Source organism: Poecilia reticulata, linkage group LG17 (genome assembly GCF_000633615.1).
Source record: "Poecilia reticulata strain Guanapo linkage group LG17, Guppy_female_1.0+MT, whole genome shotgun sequence".
NCBI lineage: Eukaryota > Metazoa > Chordata > Actinopteri > Cyprinodontiformes > Poeciliidae > Poecilia > Poecilia reticulata.
The window spans coordinates 16,207,945-16,232,251 of NC_024347.1; the positions used below are offsets into that span (position 1 = coordinate 16,207,945).

At 38.1% G+C, this 24,307-nt stretch overlaps 1 protein-coding gene across 2 annotated transcripts in view; it reads right to left on the minus strand.

The window, feature by feature from the left end:
* Positions 1 to 24,307, minus strand: part of zeb1a (zinc finger E-box binding homeobox 1a) — a 93,404-nt gene that overhangs the window by 61,702 nt on the left and 7,395 nt on the right. Inside the window, exon 2 of one of the 2 annotated variants that reach the window (XM_008433929.2) lies at positions 4,967 to 5,032. In XM_008433929.2, the coding sequence (XP_008432151.1) occupies positions 4,967 to 4,991 (25 nt within the window). In that variant the 5' untranslated portion in view covers positions 4,992 to 5,032. Of the gene's footprint in view, positions 1 to 4,148; positions 4,467 to 4,966; positions 5,033 to 24,307 lie in introns of those variants that run through there. The other variant, XM_008433927.2, reaches the window with a different exon arrangement.

Sequence of the window (24,307 nt, forward strand, 5' to 3'; positions counted from 1 at the left end):
CCAAAATGCCCTGCTGCAGTTCATGTCCTGCTTTTGGAGTAGTCTCCAGTCTGCACCAGAGTTCAGTTTAACCAAAATGAGACCTAGGTTTTTAGGTGGACCACAGTTTGCTTTTTTTGGCCCGCTTCAGAGTTCAATTACACATTCACACCTCCCCAAACGAACTGGACTTTCTAGGCAAACAAACTAGAATTGAACTAAAGTGGACTAAACAGGGCTGGTGTGAATGCCCCCTTAGTACTTCAAGTGTTGCTGAAGTCTTCACCTTACAGGTCCTTGAACCTTCCTCCGAAACTTGGGAGTCGGTGAAGTTGTACCAGAAAGGTTTTGGAATACCACAAAAAAAAAAACTGTGCAAGATTTTCTAATATCATGTAGGTGGCACTTCCTTAGTTTCCACATCACCAATTTTTCCAGACAGTCAAAATCTGTTTTTTTCTTTATTCACAAAATAGAGAAGTTACCTTCTTTCAGCCAGCTGACCTCTGGTGCAAAGCAACAGCTGGACAAGAGGGGTGCCATATTAGTATGCACGCATAAAGCAAGAGAAAATTTCAGTCACTCCAACAAGTTCTCTTGTGCTACACGTTCCTTTATGAACCCCTACGAACTGGTGATAAGCTAGTGACTAATTGCTATATTAGTTAATAAAAAACATAAAACGCATTTTACTCCTTCTTAAATCTAAAGGTGCCAAATCTAAAGGTGTTAATAACTTGACAGTTATTGACTTGAATAACTGTCAAGTCAACAGTTCCTTGATTGTGTTGTAGGCCCTAACATGCACATAACTTAAATGAAAAGCTTGTCACTTCACCCCCTTGCAATTTTCTACCATTGTACTTTCAATCTTTTCATATTGAGCTGTTTGGGGTATAAATGAAGCTATCAGCCATGGAAATCAAGACTCCCTTTCCAATCATATGGGGCATTTAATACCCATTTTGTTAGCCCATGATTTAAAATAAATGCCTATATTCTACTCTGATTCTAGTCAAAGCAATGTCAATAAGTTAGCTTTGAAACATATCATCAAAGTCACATGACGCGACTGAGGCGACATCATTCAGGGGTGGGTGTGGTCAGCATCAAACATGAGGCTGATCCCTAAAATACAGAGTTAAAGTGGAGGCGTCCAACATTTCTATTACAGACATAATGATGTAAAAACATTTATGACCTAATGGACTCAAATACACAGAGGTCACACCCTCACAGCATCCATGTGAAGCAAAGCTGCACAAAGTACAAAGTTGCAAAAAAGTTAAACAAAGCTGTACAAAGTAGATAAAGCAGTGAATTGGGCATTCATTCATTCATTCATTCATTCATTCATTCATTCATTCATTCAGATAACACAACCCTGAAAGTGTATAAAATTATATGTGTTACTGGTGTATGTATATAAAGCCTGATTAAAAGTTGTGGTAATTAGGTTTTAGACAGAGACATTCAGATTGAGGAAAACAGTGACAAAACTGGGGTTTAGTTGGCAAGAAGTTGAAAAAATGGAAGGAGGACAGGATGAGGAGAACTACAGAGTAACACAGAGGAATAAAAAAGGCAGAGCTCAGCTGTGAGGCATGGAATATCAAAATCTACTCTCCCACAAAAACACTGCAGAATGGAAAAGCAGCAACAGTAATCACACGGTCAGCAGAAATTTTGCCAATAAAACTTTGCCCCAAATGATCAAACATGACACTTAAAGTTTGTTTGGGGTCATCTACAACAAAACGGAGAGCTGCACTTTCAAACAACATCATAAACACTTGATTAGTTGAGGTCACACCTTGAGAAACTTAAAAATGCCCGACACTTTGGGCTCTGAACATGTAGTTACAAAAACCTAAAAATGTATGCTTCTCAGTAATTTAAAACATAAGACACAGTTTAGTAAATAAACTTATTAAGAACATATCTTACAGCTTTATCACACAGAGCAATATACTTTTGATGCTAATTCTGTTAATTTTGATGATTATAGGCCACATCTAATTGAAACTCAAAATTCAGTTTCTCAGACATTAAGCCCAAATAAAATAATTTAAAATATTTTTTTTAAACAAAATGGACAGATCAGAGATCAGGACAACAAAGTCTTATCATGATAATTTGTGGAATTTTTCGTGATCACAGTATAAGTGGAACAAGTGATTGAAAATGTATTATCATCATGATTGTCTTTTTGTTTATTCTTCTGTCTCTACAAACAGCCAGAGTGCAGCAAACACAAATACCGCTCTAAAAGTGAACTTGCCATATTCAGTGAACTATTCGATGCACAATTGTTGCATTAAATCATATTGTTAAATGTAATTATTCAATAGGCGCTTTCATGTCACTAAAATTGGAAAACGGATAGTTCAAACTGCAAATGTAACAATCCCAATCAAAGTTTTGCGAGTCTGAAAGTTGATCAAGCATTTTTGATTATTTTATCATTGCCATAATTTTTCTCATAACTTATTTTCCACAATAATGATAAATGGTATGTTAACTGCCCATCCCAATGTCTCATACACCTTCTTTTCTTAAATTTCTTTCTTCCACTAAACTTTCCACTAAGGCAGTCAGAGTGCAGCCAGTTTCTCTATCAATGACGTTTTGTGGCCTTCCCTCCTTATCAGTGTTAATGACAGATGAATAACTGTCAAGTCAACAGTTCCTTGATTGTGTTGTAGGCCCTAACATAACTTTTCTGTATGAATAATACTTGCTTTATTGATCTTATGTAAAATTATCTTCTCCGAGAAACTGAAATATGAGTTCTTATTAGTTAAAAGTCATAATCATCAAAATTATCAAAAGAAATGTAATAAATCTTCAGTATTTGAATTGAATTTTTAAAATGAATTATTGTTTTAAATCAAAAACAATCCTGTCAACGCTATAGTTGTCAACTGTTTTAACCACACACTTTTCTGTATCAGTTTTATGTAATATGCAAATTTTCTGAGAAACTAAATGATTGACTGTTTAATGAGCTGTAAAAGCATCAAAACTATCAAAATAACTTGATATACAACATTTCATGAATAATAAAATAAATTTTTTGTGTTTAATTGCTGAAATAAATAACGTTTTAATGACATTCTACCTTATTAAAATGCACCTGTACAACCTTTTAGGGGAAAAATCTACTGTAAAGTCTGTATGATTAATGAAATTACAAAGGCATAATAAATATAAAAATTGCAATAACTCTACTTTTGTGTGTTTTGTCTGATTAAATGTGTAATATCAAGAAAATTTGACAGCAACCTGTCATGAACTAGTAATAACCATCGCCATGTGCATTAAGAATTTCATAATAATAAAAAAAGACAGGTGAAACCGAATCAGAATGCATTTACTGACATAAACTTTCTTGAACCACTTAAAGAGGCTAAAATCCAGCTTTACTTACAGTTTGCAGGTGCACAGAGAAGAGACCTAAAAATGTCGCCTTTTAAACAACAGCTATTATAGTTTCAACTCTTACCTCAACAAAGCCAACATGTGTTGCCTGCAGTTGTGGCAAGCAAGGCGGGGTGAAGAGGACATAGAATAAACAATCCCACTACATTGAACACAGCACGAACTCCTGCTTTCTCAATTTACCATCCGGCCATAAAAGCAACACAAGACGAAGTTCAATCATTTTGAACGGGAAGAGAGGAGAAAGCTTCTGTCCGGCCCGAGGTGGCAGCAAGTTAGCATTGCAACTAACCCCGCAACAACCTCGCCCTAAAAATCACTAAACTGCAGCGGGCCACGTTGTTACGTGAAAGCCCCACAACCTGCCGCCAAGTGTTGCTGATCGGCGAGAAAGTGCTAAAAAGGACCACCAGGAGCAAAGATGGGTGGCAAAAAGTGAAGGAAAGTGGAGGATACATCCGAGAACGAAGCGCTCCTCGGGTTATTCTAACAGGCGGATAACGGTTCTCTAACGGCCAGGCGGCCCCAGTTGCACCGCTAGGCGGAGAGCAGAGAGAGCCCAGCCAGGTATAACGGTACACCACCGCACTCATTCGCCCGTCAAAAAGTCCCCGAAATTACCTCCAACTCGCTCCCAAAAGTCTCCGGGAGGACTTTACCGAGCGAGAAAGCTCCCGGAGAGCCCGTCCGGCCCCCCTAAAGGCGGTTTGAGTGGACTTTAGACTTACCGCTGCTCCTCCTCGGGTTCGCCTGTTTTCTGCGCTTACACCTGGGGCCATCCGCCATGATCCTCTCGCTGGGTCTGAAGCGCAGCCGTTCCGCGAGTTACCTCCTCCCTCACCCGCCTCCCTCCTACTCACCCTTCCTCACCCCCCTCCCGTCCCTTCCCCCACCTTAGCAAAAAACACCTGGTTTGCGACACACCAGCAGCTTTTACGGCTTTTCGAACACCTCAGCACGGCCCCTCCTGCTGGCCGCACAGGGGTGGATGTTCTCCGGACAGCTCTACCAGGCTCAGCCCGCTACCAAGTATGATCAAGATGCAAGGTGGATCTTGTACAGGTGGACATGAGGAAATGTGGCAATAAAGGGAGGTGGAAAGAAAATATTGGTAGAAATTATTGTTTAAAAAAATCTAATCACGATTGTGGGTCAAGTAGGCAAATTATTTTTATGGCTACCTGTAAAACTCAGTCCTCTTTACTAAAAAAAAATCAGTTAGAGAAAGATGGGGAAAGTTAAATAAAATGGTTTGTTTAACTAGGTCTCAGTAATTATAAAGTTAATTACATCAAAACCAGTTTTCTCATATTTTCATTCTATATAAATATGAGCATACACACATACAACTATACAAACTAATACAAACATATTTAATTTTATAGATATTGAACATTTTTCACTAACTAAAATTTCCAATAGATCGATAGATAGATAGATAGATAGATTGATTGATTGATTGATTGATATTGGAAATGACAGTACATATATATAGAAAGTATTCCAGAAGAAAGTATTTTATGACATACTTTAAAACCAGACCCACCTGGAATGTTGCTGAAAAGCTCCATCTTGATCTCATCTTACCACAGCAGGTTATTCCAATTAGATCCTAAAAAACACACAGTCATGTTTGTGATAGCAAGAGAGAAAATAACTTTCCAGACATGCTTCTCAGTCAAACTGTTAGCATGTAGATAGTATACTATGGTTGCTATGGAGACTTAGTGCCACCAAGATGCATTTCTGTTCCGCAGACCTCATGCTGTGATTTTCTTTTAGATATTTTTATCTCCTTTCTCATCCTCTTGACTATGAATAGGGGCATGATTTGAACCTCCTTCGGGTTCGGGTTAGGGTTATCATAGTTCCAGTTCTTTTACACTTTTGCTGTGTTGACCTGACTGTACATAGGGTCACGTTTTTATTTCACTGTATTTTTCTGTCTTACATGATGTTTCCTCATGTTTCCCATTTTCAAGAGAGGCCAAGAAAACAAGGAAACTATAAAAAAACTAAATAATTTTTTGTGGAGTGTTTTCTTAATAAAGTGCAAGCAATTATAATTTGAGAAAAAAAATCTCAGCAACATTTTTTTACAGTAGAGTTTAAAGAACTATAACACAAGAAATAAAATTTCAAGAGGGAATCTGAAACCAAAGTACTGATCTTATTACTCTAGTATCAGTCTTAAACTAATGCTGAATTATGAATATTTTGTATATATCCGCTCCCTTTAACTCTTATCAAATTAAGTTAAAGATTTAAACTTTATTCTATATTCTACCGGTGATTACTTAAAACATGTCTTTAGTAATGTGAGACTCTATCTTTTCAAATTTATTTCAAGTAAAGGCTTTCTTCTTATTTCAATGTAAGGTTATGCTACTCCAATAAAATATGAATTAAGGCTTTTCAAGGCTTAGACAAGCTCAGGATGTTACTTTAAACAAAAACAAGGTGCAGAGTATTTCCTCTGAGCAGGAACAGAAGATCAGGAGCAGTTTATGGAGGGCCAGATGAGGGGCCTTTAAGGTCTGGCAGAGCTATTCTTGTACCTGCCGACGATCAGGTTTCTGGTTAAGACGTAACAGGTGCTGAAGAAACGCCACACATCTCTTTAGCTAGCAAATCCCTGCTGGATGTCCTGGCAGTGAATGAACATCAGGTGGGTTCAACAAGAGCACAAGGAGCAAGAAATAATAACCATTGTTAAAAGATGCTCCATGCTTTCCAATCTGACGACAGTCAGACTGAAATGCAAAAAGGTTTTCATTTTGATGTTGCAACAGAGTGCAACAAATCTCTGAAAGCCCTCATCTGTTGTTTTCAGTCTAATTAGAGAATTTTAGCGGCCATCTTATTGTGCTGGTTATATTTAATAAAAAATGGCTTCATAAATGTTACAACATATTGGGGCCATTGTAGATTGAAAAAAAATTGCAGTTGATTTCCACCAAAAAAAATCTCAGAAATTTTCTAGAAAAAACAATAACATTTCTGAGTTTGAAAACTTTAAAATTTGCTAGAAAAATTTTAGGATTAATTGCAGACGTTTTCTAAAAAAAAAACTTGGAAAGTTCTAAGTTTGAAGCGTCAAACTTTGCTATAAAAAGTTCAGAAATTTTCTAGAAAATTTCTGAATTTCAAAAGTTGAACATTTTTGGCTTTTGAAACTCAGTAAATTTCTAAAACGTTTGACTTTTTATCCTCAGAAATTTCGCAATTATTTTTCAAATATTTGAGTTTTTTTCTAGCAGATTTTCCGCTTTTCAAACTCAAAAACTATTTTGAGTTTTTTTTTCTCAGAAATTTGCTCTTTTTTTCTATCTACAATGCCATTGTACATGACAGATCAATTAAGTATGAATTAAAATCAAATGTTGAATGTAAGAATTACACTTCTTTCTAATCTGTTGCAATAATACGATTTTCTGATGCTTCTTTACAAAACCTAATCTTAATACATATTCATGTACAGATTCAAGAGAATAAGTTGACAAAACATCTGATGTTTGAGTTATAACTCAAAACACATGCTTCCTGTCATTTGTATAATCAAGGCAATAGGTAATGCACTAACAATGACACTTTGCAGCTCCTACAACTTCATATTGGTGCCCAGCCAACACGTCCATCAGGTCAAACTAAGCCCCCGAATCAACAAGCGACTCTACCCTCTTCTGCATCAGTAATGCTTTAATTGAATCTCACCCTGGCAGGATATGAAGTGCTATAGAGTCGCCCCCCGCTACATCACAGCATCTCTACAGGCCGCTGCTGCCCTGCTGCCTGCAAAGTGAAAGGGGAAACGGACGGCATTATTCGATGCTAATTTGGTATTGACATGAATAGCTTCTGGACTGAAGAGGCTTTCCCCTCTTTTAACTGGTTTCATTCTTATTTATGCAGAAAAATCCTCCTCAATGAAGGGTCAGTCAGCTTACAGTATAAGCTTTGTTGTTAGAGGACGAGCTAAACCTTCAGGCTAAATTCCTGTTTCTTTGGCTCCTCAGGTGTTTCTTTTGTCACACATCAGGTCAGAGCTAAACATATCTACTAATGACTGACATGTACAAATTAAAAATCTCACAAACCTGTAAGTATTATTTAAATCCAGTTTTTTCAGAATATAAAACTAATTATATATAAATATAAACAGAATTAAAAACTAATTTCCATCATGCAGAATCTCTTTTTTTAGATTCCTGGAGAGTAAACTAATGTTGTAATGTTGAGACCTTTTTTTTTGTCCATAAACATAGGCAACATTTTAGCCTCTATTTTCTTAAATTTTAGCAGAACCTCTTAAACTTTTAATCTGCTGGCATTGGTTTGTTACCGTGAATAATCAGCTCATCAGGTGAGAACGAAAAGTTGCGAGTCCCTTTGAAATGCTAATAGAGGGCTAACAACCAGAGCTGACCTCCAGTAGTGACCACAGCAGTGATAAAGCTGTAATAAACCTGCATTAGTGCCTTTGATGCGCATCTACTGTTCACACTCAAATGTCACCTGTTGGTCATAACATGTTTGCCCTTTGAATTAGGTGTGTCCTTCCAGGATAAATACTTTTGTTAAAATGTGAGAAACGTGTTTGATGCGATGACCTGCCTAAAGATGCAGAGTTTCAAACCAAAAATACGTAAATGAACCAATAAAATCAATTAGCTTCCCCTTTACTGTCCTGTGCTACAGCAGGCCAGAGAGCAGCAGTGACCAGAAGATGAATAATGTACTTTTGTGTCAGGATGACTAATGCACGTACAGATCACTTGTCGGGATCTGTGTCTGGGGAGATGATGATAATAGCGAGTCCTCACACGGAGATGATACAGCAGGAGGAGAGACAGATTATTTTTTTCTGTCTGGGGCACTTTTCCCATTAAAGGCTGCGCAGCTGCATGTCATTATGAATGAAGAAACAATGTGAACTTGAACTAAAGGAAAATGTCATTGTTGATATTATAAGAAGTTGAAGAAAAGTTTATTTTTAACCACGAATTTACAAAATCCTCTTTACAGCAACTCATTTATCTATGAGATAAAGTTGCAAAATGTAACTTTTACAAAAATATGTTTTTAGACATTAGCTGAAACTATCACCATATTGTGACATTTCAATATAAAACGGATAATCTCCGAAAAGATTGTTATCCTCTATCTCTTCCCTGTTATCGTCATCTAAATAAATGCAGCGCTCCCAAACAAAAACAACCAATCAGAGCCAGGACAATCAATCAAATCAATCAAACTTTATGTGTATAGCACATTTCAGCAGCAAGGCATTTCAAAGTGCTTTACATCATAACAAACACAAAAACACAGAGTCATGCAACATAGAATCAACTATCAAAACATTACATTAAGTCAAGTGCCATCATTAAATTCATAATTGATTGATTCAAATACAACTCTAAACAGGTCGAGATTTAAACGACGAGGATCTTAGCGCTGTCAATCAATATCATGTACTCACTGCCACTGCTCAATGTGCTAATGATAGCTAGCGTTAGCATTCGTGTCAGGCTAGACGGGTTAGCATGAGAATTATTGACAGCACTAAGCCCCTCCTCTTGACTCTGATTGGTTGTTTCTGGCTGGAGTGGTTTATTTCTACAGTCGGTACTGGGAGCACTGGAATAAGGCAAAGGAACTAATTCATTTATTTATTTTTAATAAAATGTACTTAATAAAACCTTTCTCTAATTCCTAGCTCTACACTTTTTCTGAGCCTTTTTTTGTTGTTATTTAGTTCAGGTTGCAGCTTGCTACCTGAGATAAGAACAATGTTTGATGAGCCAAAGTCTGCAGGTAAACCAAGGTCAGTTTGTTCTTTGCGCAGGTATGTTTGGATGATGTGTGTTGTTCTGCAGTAAATGTCAATAGAAAGTTTGCTAAAAGAAACTTTCTTTTTGTAAAAATATGCAAGAAACTTCTTTTTTTCCATATTTTTATCATGAAAAATCTTAGAAAAATTCTTGACAAAATTCTTAATTTCCAGGATTATTCATCCTCTTTCCCTTTCTGTTCTCTCCTTACTGTCCTCACTACCTTCGGTGCAGTTTTCGACTTCCCTTTCTTTACTTACATCATCCTCTTTCTCATTTTTTTATCTCTCCCTTTCTCTCTGATACAAAGAAGCCTGAGTCCACGCAAGTAAAGTGGATAGAGGATTAGCTTAACCGGCGTCTCATCATACAAGAGTTGCTGAAATCTGAAAACCTTAATTGCCAACCGGAGCTCACATCCTCGGCTCTATAAACTGGACATGATGAGGGACCTGCTGCTGTTTCTGAAATTCAGGGCCACAAAGCTCATTATGCTAAGTTTGCTGATGCTGATATGTTGAAATGCCACAGTGGCACTCAAAGTAATTAAGAAGTAGATTCAAGACAGATCCTTTTGATTCAATCTGACTGAAATGGCCTCAGCAGTAGATGAAGTAATGATTAAACTCTGTTTTAATGTTTATAATGACTTGAGTGATTGGGGACGATTCAGAATCAACAGCAGCAACAGCAGGTTTTAAGAAAAGTTGATCTGTGTAGCACATTTCAGCAACAGTTCAAAGGGTTTCACATAATAAAGCATAATATGGTCACCAATTATGAATCAACCAAGTTTCATAATTGGTTAGTTTGACATCTTAGTTGCATTCGTAATGCTAGTTACAAAAAACATGTCTGGAGTGTTTTAATGCTTTAAAATAGCATAAATAAAAAAATATTTAGGGTTTTCCCCCTGTAGGTGACATTGTAAGTGAAAAATAAAATGTTTTCCTGTTTTTCCTTCAATATTTTTATCATGTGTTTAATAAAAGGTGGTGCAGGTGTTGGCGCTGCTGCCTTGCAGCTTTCTTGGGTTGTGCATGGAGTTTGCGTGTTGTTCCACATAAATTGCCTTTAGGTATGAGTGTGTGCGTGTATGATTGTGTGCCAGTCCTCTGCTCATGCATAACCTCGTCATATGTCAAGTACTTGTCAAGCTCCAAACAAAAAAAAGCAAAAATGTTAGCAATTAGATGAGAAACACGGCTCTGCAGTGGCAGCGGAAGCACTAACGATTAGAGGGGCAGAAAAAAAATATAAAAATGAAGAATAATATGCTATGATTTTGCAGCCCTCTGTATTCTAAAGATGTATGGACACAGGACCTAAATCTGCCCGTACACACAACATATCGACAGCTTCCTTGTGCAACATTCATTTCCTGCTCAGCGACCAAGATCCTCCTCCCATCAAACCAGGGATCAATAGGCTCGTGTCCACTTCAGGTGATGGCAGCGCTGATAACCTGGCCTGTTTGCTCGCTTGCAGCAGAGATAATGCCGAGCCTCCAGCAGCCAGCCTTGTAATGAGTCACATGCAGAAGCAGGAGCGACTGATGTCATTTTGCATCACTTCATCTTCACTGTGGCCCAGACGCGCTGTTTGTGTTTATGCACGATGAGTCTGTGGATCTGCAGCGCACTGTAAGCTTTAATATGTGCACTTCCACACAGTGTGTGTGTGTGCGTGTGTGTGGAGGAGTGTTCGTCCTGGGGTTCTGCCTGCTGTTTAAGCCCATACCTGGAGGCTGACCTCATTTGTTGCAACGCTGCAGCTCAGGACAGACTGAAGTCACATGACCAGGCCCTGCCAAGTCCATATGGAGCTCAAGCCTCCTGCTGCATTTATTCCTCTGTAGCTGCTTTTCCATTACAAATGTGCTCAAAACTTTGTCAATATTCCATTAATGTCAAAAAACACTATTTTGTAATTGTGATGTTTCCATTAAATAAGAAACACAATTAAAATCACATGTAAATAAGGTTGTAAAGAACATGCCGCTCCTTGACCCTCTAACTACTTCCTGTTGTCTTCTTTGTAGTTTTGCCAGTGACAACATCTGGTTGCTGATCATGTGACTCCTGTGATGCATAAAAAGTGTTTCCATTGCAGTTTTGCAAAGTAAATCAATCTCAATTTGGCCAAAAAAAAACAAAAAAAAAACGGCTATTGACCATTCATGATGTGTTTAATTAGAAAGAAAGAAACTGTCCTAGTCCAATCATTATGGCAGTCCACACTCCTTTGTTGTTCATATGTGTTGTAGTCTTGATCATTTTTTTAACTGAGGTCTAGATTTCCATCAATACACTAATATTAGACATTTTCAGAAAAAATCTTTCAATTTTCTTTGTGTTTAAGAACCAAAGCGTTAGAGCCAAAGCGTACAGCCAGACACTTTTCGTCACAGTGCGTGTTGGCCTTAGCTTCAAATATAACCACAGTCTACTCATGTGTGGGATTATAAAATACTTTTAAGACCAGCCATGCAAATTCTATCAAATTAAACCACCAGCTATGGCGCATCCATGAAATTTCCATGTATATGAGAGAAAATGTATGTAACAGGCCGTAAATCAAAAGGATTGCGGCTACATAATTCTTACAGCTGTGATGCATTTAAAGCTAATGCAATCTGAAAGATATTAAGGTTTTATCAGTTTAATATTCAAATATACATGAAACTGAATTTCCTTGTAAAACGGTACCATTTCTCCTATACTTCCAGGATCCAGCAGAGTAACTTTATATTTTTGCTAAGCACTCCCTCGGGGTCTCAGCAGTGATTTCACCCAGCCTCAGCCCCAGAGCATGATGGGATACGGAGCCATGCTCACTGTGAGCAGTGTAAGCCACTGCGACGACGCCCCGTGACTCATCCAAGTTGACATTATTTAAGATGAAAGTCAGACTTGCTTCTCGTCAGTAATAACTGGAGGTAAAGGAAGGAGTTCAGAGAAAAGAGAGAAAATCCTTATATTTTATTTATGCAGCTGGCAGAAACGAGAATTACAAGCTGAATTCAGGCATGCAAAAAGACTTACAATAAGCTGAAGGTACAATGTGCATGACATTTTGCATGGGTAATCTCTTTAATCTGACGGAAATTACAATTTTCCAAAGGAATGTCCTGATTTTGGCAGCTTTCTGCTTATAACATATAAGTGTAACATGGATATGCAGAATGTAATATGCATTAAACTCACTGTTTTTATTTCTGAAACCATCATTTATAACATTGAGCATAGCTTACCATTTACGCTAACAGCTGTGAGTGTGTTTAGACCAGGGGTGCCCTTCGTTTGGTTTGGTTGTTTCGGAAAAAGGGATGCATCTAAAAATTGCAGGATAAGATCCCTAGATCTACACCCTTCACACTAACGGGTGAAACTGGTGAAACAAGATCTATCCTGGTACCTTTGTAACTTTTCTGTATAATCATCATGAGTACAAATAGAAAAAGAGGATCTTAAATAAAATCTGTGTCTGCAAGACTGATTGAAAAATGAAGAAAAATAAAAATTTTAAAGGAGCAGCGTTATGTTTTCCAGTCACAGAATCATTTTATAGCACAATAAAGAAACTGTGATACCTTCAGTTGTTATAAAAATGCTGTGTATATCTCCAATAACTCAAAATAAATTTGATTTTGAAGTCTGACATCTTGAAATTGGGTCACATCTCCATATGAAGAAAAAATAAATAAATAAGAAGCTTCTGCTCTTTCCAAAACTCCGCCTTTGGCACGTCAGAAAGCAGTTCTGCATTAAAGCAGCAGTATTATGTAAAGTGAACTTTTTTTTTTTTAGCTTTACATCATTTGATAATGTTATTCCCTCATCTAAAACATACATGGAGTGTTGCCTTGATTCTTTCATGCATGTTTGAGAAATCCTTTAATCTCCATGGCAACCATTCAGCTGTGCAAAGCGCCTGGGAGGATTTAGTTCCCCCTTTGAGACGCAGCTCCTTGTCGGAAAACAAAGTAACAAAATTGTGCAGTTTCCAAACATCTGAGCTTTTGCCTCACAGATCAGCCCTCCTGCACTCAGCTCCTTCAGACTAGCCAGCAGCAATCAGCAAACACCTGGTGAAACTAAACTGCGTACCTGCAGAGCTCACTGTGTTAGCTACTTCTCACCGAAACACTGGTAAAAACATTGTTAAAGGTTCAATAGAGGAGCCATCTTGTGATGACTTCCTGAAGGCGGAGTTTCAGAAAGAGCAGGAGTTTTTAAAGAGACAGAGGCCCAATTTCAAGATGATAAATTACAAAGTCAAGGTTAAGTCGCATTAGATATATACAGCATTTTTTTTAACAACTGAAGTTAAAGTTTATTAATTGTGCTATAAAATGGCAGCATATATAATACTGCATTTTTAAATTACATATCAAACATGCATGAAAGAATCAAAGCAACACTACAGGTACATTTTTGATGAAGGAATAAAAGTATAACATGATGCAAAGCTCAAAGTAGTCAATTTAAATAATATTACCCCTTTAATTTTAATATATGTACATAGGGGGGAAAAACTTTAATAAATAATTGTCTAAAAGAACCACTTTTCAGTGAAGGTTTACCCTCAGAGAACCAACAGAGTCATCATATATCTCCACATTAACTCACTTAAATGGTTGCATTTACATTCCCTGAGTACCATCCATCATCATCCAGAAAACGCCCCTCATCATCATCCTCCTCTACACAGACCTTCCCCCCTTCATCGAGTCTTTTTTCTGATACTATATGGTCGAGATCAAACTGCCTCCTTGTGTTTCTCTCACTCTCCAAAAATCTCTCTGACACTTGACAGTCTCTAAAAGGGCTTCATATCTCACAAATCAGACCGACATCCAGTTCCAAGTGATAAAAGCCTGATTTATTATTTAAGCCTACTTCTTTTCAAAATGCCCATCCCTGTCACCTTCAACCTTTGCCTGCACCTCAGAACTTCAAGATCACTTTAATCTTTGGGTAGTTGTTAAAAGGGGAGATCACTCTCTGCCTGGTTTGATTTGCTGCTGCGCCGTGTTTTCTGTATCCTGTAAAACTCATCAGATAACCATCCATTATCTGCTCATTCTTTCAGGGTAGCGGGGCAGAGTGTACCCCACCTCTCCTGCTGCGTTCCCATTACAAATGTGCACAAAACTTTGTTGAAATTCACATATTTAAAAAAAATATATACAGATTTGCAATTGTGATGTTTCCATTAAATAACAAAAGCAATTAAAATGAATAAGTTTGTTAATTAAGAAACATCATTCGTCCTTTTGCCTCTTCTACTGGTGGAAAAGGAGAAGAAAATGACAGGAAGTAGCAGGAAGATGATGCTTTTTTTGTTTGTTTTTTGGACAATGTGGAGCTGGATTCACTGGAGATCTCAGAATTGCAGTTTATAAAAAGTTGTTGAATCCACAGCTCTTCTACAAAATTAGTGACTACAATTTCCTCAAAGCATCGCAAATGTAGCTGCTCCCAAGTATAAGAGGCTTTTTGCTCCTACACCTGGATAAGACGCCAAGGTTTCTTCTGATTGGCTGCTTTATAAATATATTTCATATAACTTTTTACATCTGTTGCAGCCATCAATTTTAATGACTTAACACGTGAACAAACTTATTCATTAATTTAATTTCTTATTTAAAGGAAACACTACAATAGCAAAATTGTGTTTCTTCAACGTTAGCTGAATATTCTAGGCAAAGATCTGATCTCATTTGTAATAAAAACTCAGCCATTGTCTGTAGCTGCCTTTCCATTAACGCTACATTTGCACAATTTTACATTTTGAAAATAAATTTGCATCATGGAAATGTGCCAATCTTATTTTTTTTTACATAAAATGTTTTGGCACTAGGATGAGGTAGTTTTTTGGCTGTAAAGAAATTGGTTTAGAAACTGCAATGGAAACACACGAGTCACATGACCAACAACCGGGTGTTGCCACTGGCGAAAACCACAAAGAAGAAGATAGATGATGGCACGGCATGTTTTTTTTATAATTTACTGCATGAATAAATTTATTCATGCATTATTTTAAATTTGTGTCTTATTTAATCGAAACACAGCAATTGTGAAATTGGGATTGTTCGACATTAGGGGAATATTGACAACGTTTTGCGTACATTTGCAATGGAAACACGGCTCATGACACGTTATATGCAAACCTTTTACTACATTTATGCATGTTAACAGATTAAAAAATCTGCCCACAATCCTTTGGGATGACCACATAAACTCTCACAGATCTTCCTCCATGTTTAGATACCCAGCAGCTCATCTCCAGTTTTGGCCTACATGCAATCTAACTGAAATACCGACAAACACTTTGACCAGTAGTTTACCGGCTCCTTCAGCCTCTCCTCTCCACGGCTGCAGAATGTTTCATGTCTGCACGTCTCCGTGAGGCCGCCGTGGCAGGAGCCATGGCACCACTTACAACATGGGAAGTGCATAAAAGGTTGAATTATGAATGGAGAAGCAGAGAGGCAGAAGAAATCACTGTGATAATAGCATGACGGCATATTTAATTTCCAGGTAATTGCACTTCGGATGCTTTTAAGGCACTCAAATATTTATTCAAATAAGAGAAATTGTGATTGTTCTCACCTAAGAACAGCTTACAAAATGGCATTTGAAGGAAAACGAGTTGTCAGCTTTTTTTTTTAATCTAGCCCATGACAAAAAGAGATGGAAACCGTGAGCATGAAGTCATTAAAAAACTGTGTTACCACGTTGCCTTGGTTTAAATGTTTACCTCTGAGAGGCCAATCAAGGTGGAACAATGGAAAGTTAAGCTCCAAAAACACCAAGCAATACAGTAGCTCTGCTTTGTTTGACAATATATTTACCGAAATCGGAATGACAAACATAAATTTACCAATTTACCTAACGGAAACACGGTGGAAAAACGATAAAACGTTTTTGAGTTATGATGAGGTGGTTTTTCGGCTGTATTAAAATTTGTGTATTTCAATAGAAACACTTTTTCACATCATACGCATTATGTGATGTTACTTCTGGCAAAAAAGACAAAGAAGAAAACAGGAAGTGGTAAGCGGATGATGATGAAGCATGTTTTTTTTAATGACGTGTTGCGTATACAAACTTATTGACCTGGTTTTAATTGGTTGTGTTATTTACAGCTGCAGTACGTAACTTTTATTAAAAATATTTTTTTACATATTTGTTTAAAATATGTTACATGTCTTGACAGTATGCAATACCTCCTCCAGGAGCTGCTAGTGTCATCTGAAGAAATGCAGGACCGAAAACAACCAATCAGAGCCAGGAGGAGGGTCTTGGCGCTGTTAATCAAGCACATGTACTCATTGCTAAATGTACTAATGGGAAAATAACATACGGTTACAGGAAAAACACTTATCTGCGTCATTAGTCTCCATGCTAGCTAGGATTAGCATTCACAACATAAAGTGTGCCAGTGAGCAAAGGGGGAGGAAGAGGAGGGTGAGAAGCACCTTACAAGATTGTGATTGATAGCGCTATGTCCCGGATTGGGAGAAGGCAGCCTAGATGGCAAGGTCATGACATAGTGACAGTTTAAACAAATATTTTAAACTTTAAAAGTTACTTCATGCACCTATAATGGGAATGCCACAATTGCATAATTGTGTTTTTTCGACATTAGTGGAAAATCAAGGTTTTGTGCACATTTGTAATGGAAACACAGCGAGTGAGTTGGCAGGGAAAAAAAGTTTTACTGGCACATTGTGATCTGGCTGATTTTGAAACAGTGGGATTCCCAGGCAGCTTTGAATCCAGGTTAAAGAAACAAGACGATCTGTGTTCACTCTCTGGACTCCATAAAGCAAGGTGATTTCCTTCAGCTGATCCCGCCAGACGATCAGAGCGAATGCCAAAAAGCTGTGAAGAATCACAGAGCTGATGGTTGTACGGGACGCCTTGGAGCAGAGAGAGACGGTGAGATTCTTCCATGTACCTGTCAGCCTGAAATGATGACTGACTTCCTGTGAGCTGGAGAAACACTAATCGTCTCCAGATGGACAGAGAAGGGTCTTCGCCGTGTGTGTGCGTGTGTTTGCTTCGAACAGCAGGAAATCTTACACCTATGATAGGTTGGAGGATTGCTTAAGCACATGTGGATCTCTGTGTTCACCTGGTGCGGTACTTTCCCGGTTCAAAAGGAAGAAATGAGAGTAAGACTATCCTGAAGTCTAAAATCTGTGAATGTATTCTTGTAATATCATGACTTTATGCTTGGTAATTTTTCCTAATAAAGAGAAAAGCGCTTGATTCTCAACTCCCTTCACTTCTCCATCTGGGATTTCTCCCATTGACTTTGATTGTCTCTGGAGGCTTTTCTACTGGGCCAGTCAGCGAACATAAGGATCTTTTTAGGATTGTAGTCTGCCAGTAGCTTTAGGAAAGGCAGCGGAGGAAGTGAACAAAGCCGTTCAGTCTGTGTTGGCAACCCTTCCAAATATTAAATTAACATTAACATCCGCCTCATTCGGATCAGCATTTTGCTCTTCGCAGCAGAGGAGGATTGTTTACAGAGTAGGCAATTTCCGGTAAACTTCATAGCCTCAAACTGGAGCATAAGTCATGGACAAACATTAGCGATTGGGTAAAATTTTAAATTTCAATGTCTCCAGTTTCTTGATAGCCAAGGATCTGAGCATCCGAGCCGTCTGTACATAACAAATTATGTAGAACAGGCTAACTTGAGAGGCTATTGGGTGGCATTTCAAAAACAGTCAATCCAGGAGCAACACTCATTTGATTGGCTACAGTGCTAAGAGCAGAGATCTGTAGTAGGGCAAAGAAGGTTTTCACTGCATGTATTAATGCATAATAAGGTATATTTGGTGTTTTAACTATTAAAATAAGAAAATATAAGTAGTTTTGGAGCTCTCAATTATTTCAGTCTCAACTATTCACAGGCAGTTGTGGTTCCTGAGTCCCTGTGAATATTTTTTTTTAACTCCATCCATCCATCCATTTTCTTGCACCATTTTCCCTTAATGTGGTCGGGAGGGTTGCTGGTGCCTATCTCCAGCTAACGTTTCGGGCGAGAGGTGAGGTCACCCTGGACAGGTCGCCAGTCTGTCGTAGGGCAACACAGAGACACACAGGACACACAACCATGCACACACACACTCATACTTAGGGGCAATTTGGAGAGGCCAATTAACCTGACAGTCATGTTTTTGGACTGTGGGAGGAAACCGGAGTACTTGGAGAAAAACCATGCATGCACAGGGAGAACATGCAAACTCAGAAAACGTTACAAAACATGCAGAAAGACCCCAGGCCGGGAATCGAACCCAGAACCTTCTTGCTGCAAGGCAACAGCTCTACCAACTGTGCCACTGTGCAGCCGATTATCGCAGAACAATCTAAAACATCAAAGAGACATTTTGTTATCTTTGGACCTCTTATCAATTGTAAATATTTTAAAGAATAGACTTTCTAAACTGCTAATTTACTTAGAAAACTTCTTGAGCTTACAGATATGTTGCATTTTTTAATTTCTCTGAAAATCGTTGAAAAATATTTAGTTTTTTAAATGTTTTGATCTCCATGTTCAAACATTTATTAACTGTCTATTTTTTTTCTTTCAGAATAAAAGATTTAAAAAATACAAGTGTTCAGTACCTGTTTAATAAAAGTCTTGTTTTCTCTGTTCCAACTACATGTAGGTAGATTTATTGATGCACTGAGCGGTAGGAGTTTGTGGAGTTTGCCAGGGCATCCCCTCATGTCCAACTGCACTGGATCTCCTACAGCAAGCTGACATTATAATATATCTCTGTTGCTTCAATTGCAACATTGAAATCTCCACTAAGATTAAAGTGTGTCTGTGAATCAACTCACAATAACAAGAAACAGCGTGCATGAACCAGAGAAGGGATTCACAGGGGCTATTTTTCATTTGGAGTCAAAGCGACATCCTTCTGAGAAACATTTTGACCTCCATCTAAAAGTGAAACTCTTTCCTCACCCGCTCATAATTACCATCAAATGCTCAGTAAGGAAGGAATCCACTGCAACAAATTAAGGAACCCAATAGCAATAAAAACAAACCACACATAAAAGTGTGTATCATCCTTTATTTTGAATGATTTTGCTTTTCCCTTTAAACATCAAAAACATTCTGTTTACCACAGAAATTTGGCTGTGAGAATAAAAACGTGGCGGAAACTTGGTGTGCAGCACTCTATTTTGGATGGAAAAATATTGCAATTTCTGCCGACTTTCCCCTCAGTTAGTTCTTAGGGTAAAGAGAAGCAATCTTAAGCTCATCAAAATTTCTCTTTATTCAGGGAAGTACTTCCCCTTGTAATCCTGTCATGTATGTTTCATGGCGCCGGCATCCACCCGGTTTTGACATCTCTGAAATCGCAGCTCGGCTGCTTTGATCTGACAGGAGGAAAAAAAAGAAACTGCACTGCGTCTCCGGGGAAAGACAAAAGCATTTCTCACTAATCTCTAACACACATTCAAGTGTTTCCTCTGAAGATATATAAGTAATACTTCAAAGCAGAGTTGGAAATAGCTGCTTGTGTCAGGTCTCTGCTGTGTGTTGTAGTTTGGAGTTTACTCGTCAACACACTCAGACTTTTGACTGTTCAGTTCAAACTTGTTTGGGTTTCTGTTCGGAGCTGAATTCCCCTCAAAGACATTCAAAAATGATTTAACTCGGGTTAGATCTCGCCAGGCAGAGGGAGTTAAAGCATGCTGAAACCATTACAGGACCTGCACGCTTTTGGCTGTTTCTCAGCCTCTTTAAAGTACCAGCTACAGTCAGACCGCAGCGCATACTTTAGATATCAGGATTTAGGAATGTGTGTGTGTGTGTGTGTTTGCCGTGCTTCTTTCCATCCTGAGGTGTGTTTTCAAGGTCTCAGGGATGCGTGGAGGTCCGGTTTGCAGACCCGCTCCACATTAAAGCCACATGTCGGTGTTTTCCTTTCCTTCAGGCTTGGGATACCTGCAGCTCTTACGTCCGACTCGCTCGTAAGTCAGAAAAAATTCAAAAGTGAGAACGCCACAGGCATCAATGTCCTGACTTTACGTGACTGGGTGGATTAATCAAATCATCCAGGATATAAATGTTCATACGTGCAAAAATGTGAGACTTAGAGAGGACTAACTGGTAAAACTGTGGGGGGAAATGGCTGGATGTGTTAGACTGGATTTTACGTCTTTTTTGGGGTTATGTACCATGAAACACTTGCCAATCAAAGTCTTGACCAATGCCAGGAACATATTATTAATATTTTCCATACCTGTATTATGAGCTGGACCACCTCTTACATTATACTGGATACAATCTGAACAGGGAAAATCAAGCTGGGGTGTTGGACTGTCGAAAGACATCAGAGTTTTTAAACTGCCTGATAAAGAAGAATGTATTTATTTTTCAAACCATGATCCTTATCCTGAGCTATGACCATCATGCCACAGAGTCACCTTAAATATGATAAATGTTCAATTTTTCATATATTTCAGAAGAAAATCAAGTTAGAGTCCCTAATTTTAAAGAGGCAGTATTACATACATCATGTTGCAATGTTACTCCCACATCAAAAATATACTTAAGAGTGTTGTTTTGATTCGTTTATGCATGTTTGAGAAATCCTTTAATTTCCATGGCAACCATTGAGCTATGCAGAACACTTTGACAGTGAAGCTCCTGCAGACTAGCCAGCAGCAATTAGCAAACACCTGGTGGAACGGCACATCATCTGAGCTCATCAGACGAGCTACTTCCCAGAGAAACGTTAGTAAAAACAACAAAAGAAAGTGGTAAAAACGTAGTTTAAAGGTAATAGAAGAGGCTGTTGTGACGACTTTCAGAAAGAGCAGGAGTTTCTTAAAGAGACAGAGGCCCAATTTAAAGAAAGTAAAATTGCTTTTAAGTCATATTTGATATACATGTCACATTTTTATAACAACTGAAGGTAACAATTACTTGGTTGTGCTATATAAGGGCATAGTACCTGGGAAATACATATTTCCCCGTCATGTATGCAGTTAGAATCTCTTAAGTTTCTTTATTTTTTCATGCTCCTAAAGTTGTCTTCTCTGCGTAGTAGAATCTGCTTCTGAATCACAAATATAAATTAAATAATTTGCCATTTTGCTTCATTTTTATTCAGTTTTGCAGCTCATCCAATCGAATTTGTGTTTATTTTAAGTAAAATTTTGATATTTTATCCCATAAATTTGTAGCGGCTTTGATGCCAAATGCAACTTTTTGTCAGTCCATCAGTAATGATTCAACTTTTAATGATTTAAGATAATTAATGTAATGTAATTAACATGGGTATTAGATTTGTAATTAATTTAACCTCAAACTCTAACATGAGAAGTCTTCACCACTGCTCAACATTTGAACTTTAAACCTTCAGACAATAAAGCACAGGCCATATCATATAATCTTCCTCTCTGATCCTGATTTAGAGCCGGACAGGAAGGGCTGAGTTTCACGTTTCCTTTGCTGCCTTCCTCCAGAGGTGGGCGGACGTCTTGATGTGAAACGTTCCCAGTTTCCTGCAGCTCCCAGGTGAGTGTGTGGCTGATAAATCCCCTCTCCTGTTGTGTCCGTATGACTAAACTGTTGGATTGTTATGATCTTCTTGTAAGCAGTATATATATATATAAAATAAAATATATACATTGTATTTATTTATTTATTTATATTTTTTACATTTTTGCTTTACTTAAGCAACTTGTGGACAAGTATCAGTATCAGATAATTTTACAGTTCAGGGTTATGAATGGTCCCTGAAATGATAGTATTGATTATGAGGAATATTGAAAAAAGTTTCTGATTTCCCCTGGATGTGCCTTGTGTTGCCCGTGGCCTTCAGGTTATCAGTAAAAATAAACGTCTAAACAAAATCCTGTTTAAAAAAAAAAAAAAAATCCCTTAGATAATCTGAAAGGGAGACTGTTGTGTGTCTAGAGAGTAAAAAATAGAGGAGCTGCCATTATCTCAGTTTCTCTCATTCTTTCTCAGATATGTAACTGTATCCTGCTTTTTCATTTCCTCCCTTGGCTCCTCCATCTTTCTTTATGGTGTGCTGGTTAGGAGCCTTCATGGCAGAACATCTGTACGCTGATTTTTCCTGGACACGGAGAGGAAACTCGCTTATCTCATCATGGTATTCAATTGCAGCTGGTAAAGAAAATCAAATCAGTCAATAACTGCCTTCACGGTGCAATTCCCACCTCTGCTATCGCTGCAGCTCCAGAAATGCATTCTTCTCTGGCTTTGCCACACCCTGTTTTCTTCTGTTTGGTTTTGTGGAAAGAGGTTGAGTCGTCTCAGGTGCTGACACACTCTGGAAGAGTAAAACTGTTGAAAGGAACAGAGGGAAGCTTCTGCCTCTGAATACCTACGGCTAAATATATCCCAGAGATGCATGTGAGCCTCCCCCAAGCCTCCACCCTTATCTTAATTATTTCCAGACCTCTCAGGCTACATATAAACACAAACACACACGAATACACAGCTGATAAAAAATACAAGTGTGCTGACCTTCCTTTTAATCTGTAAACACATCGGAATGCGCTTTTGTACGGACGGTTTAAAACACCAAACAATACATGGTATTATAATCTCATCCTGATATATTTATCCAAAAATGATTTCCAAATCTCACAGTATTACTGGTAGAAAGAAACGTAAACGGTTAGGCGTTGCAGCAGGAAGTAACTTTGGCTGTTCTGAACCTCTTGCTTTGGTGTTCCTTCCTGAACATAAACTTTTATTTCAGTCCTGTTAGTTGATTTCTTGGCCTCCTCCCATTAAACATCCTCACTACATCATGCTGCCTCCACCGATGACATGGAAACGGCAACATTTCATTTTAATTTGGGCTTAATAAAGGATTTTTAATTTAGTTGTAATAGCTGTAAAGTGGACTGAAAGTGACAGGAAATCCTTTATTTGGTAACACTTTATTTGAAGGGGGGTGAGTAAGACTAACATGACACTTTAATAAACATGACATAACACATTAACCAAGAAATCATTACTGTTGAAATTTGTTATAAAAGTATTACTGATTTCACTTTAAAAATTAGGTATCTTTATGTTATTAAAGCCTGCGACAGACTGGCGACCTGTCCATGGTGACCCCGCCTCTCGCCCGTTACGCTAGCTGGAGAGGCACCAGCAACCCTCCCAACCCCACTGAGGGACAAGGGTGTAAGAAAATGGATGGATGGATGTTATTAAAGGTAAAGTTTAAACAGGAATGATTTCTTGGTTAATGTTAAGTTGTCATAAAGACATTTTGAATAATGTCAACTTTGATTAAAAGTGTCATAATTTACCGATTGACGCTTTATGACAACAGTTATAAATATTCATGAAGGCTTATTCATGTTCATGACAGGTGTTATGACATGTTCATTAAAGTGTCATGTCAGTCTTATTCACCCCCCTTCAAGTAAAGTGTTACCATTTATTTTAATAAATAAGCAACAGAATGAAGATATTTTTTTCATTCTCTGGTTGACCTATATTATATATTCTGGACACACTAATTACCAAAATAAACTCATAGCATATGCAATGCCACTGTTGTAGTAATCTTGCATTTAAGACGGTGTAATTAGCAACCAGACAGCTGGGAGCTTCGTCAGCTTTAGGTTAGCATGTTTAACTGTTAAAGATTGGATAAATGGATAAATGTTAACAATAATTTAAATTGTCTTGCTGTGCATCGCAGCCGTTGTGGTTCTACATGGATTTTTCATGCTGCCTCTGGATCCTCAAGCTTCACACAATCGACCAGACTGACACTTCAGGCCCATTTGTCCGTCTAAACTGCCCTTTGCTGTGATTGCTTGTGTGCATGCTAATTTGTCCTGCGTGTCTCTGTGCTGACTGACGGCTTGACGCCTGCTCCAGTGCAACCATGCAGCCACTAATCAGGTATAAACACCACATGAGCGGACAGGTTAGGAAGCTTTCTCTGTTTTTTTGTGTTTTTTAAAATCAAGTTAGAAGCGTTATGGAGACGGTTTGAATCTAGATGATGAAGAAAA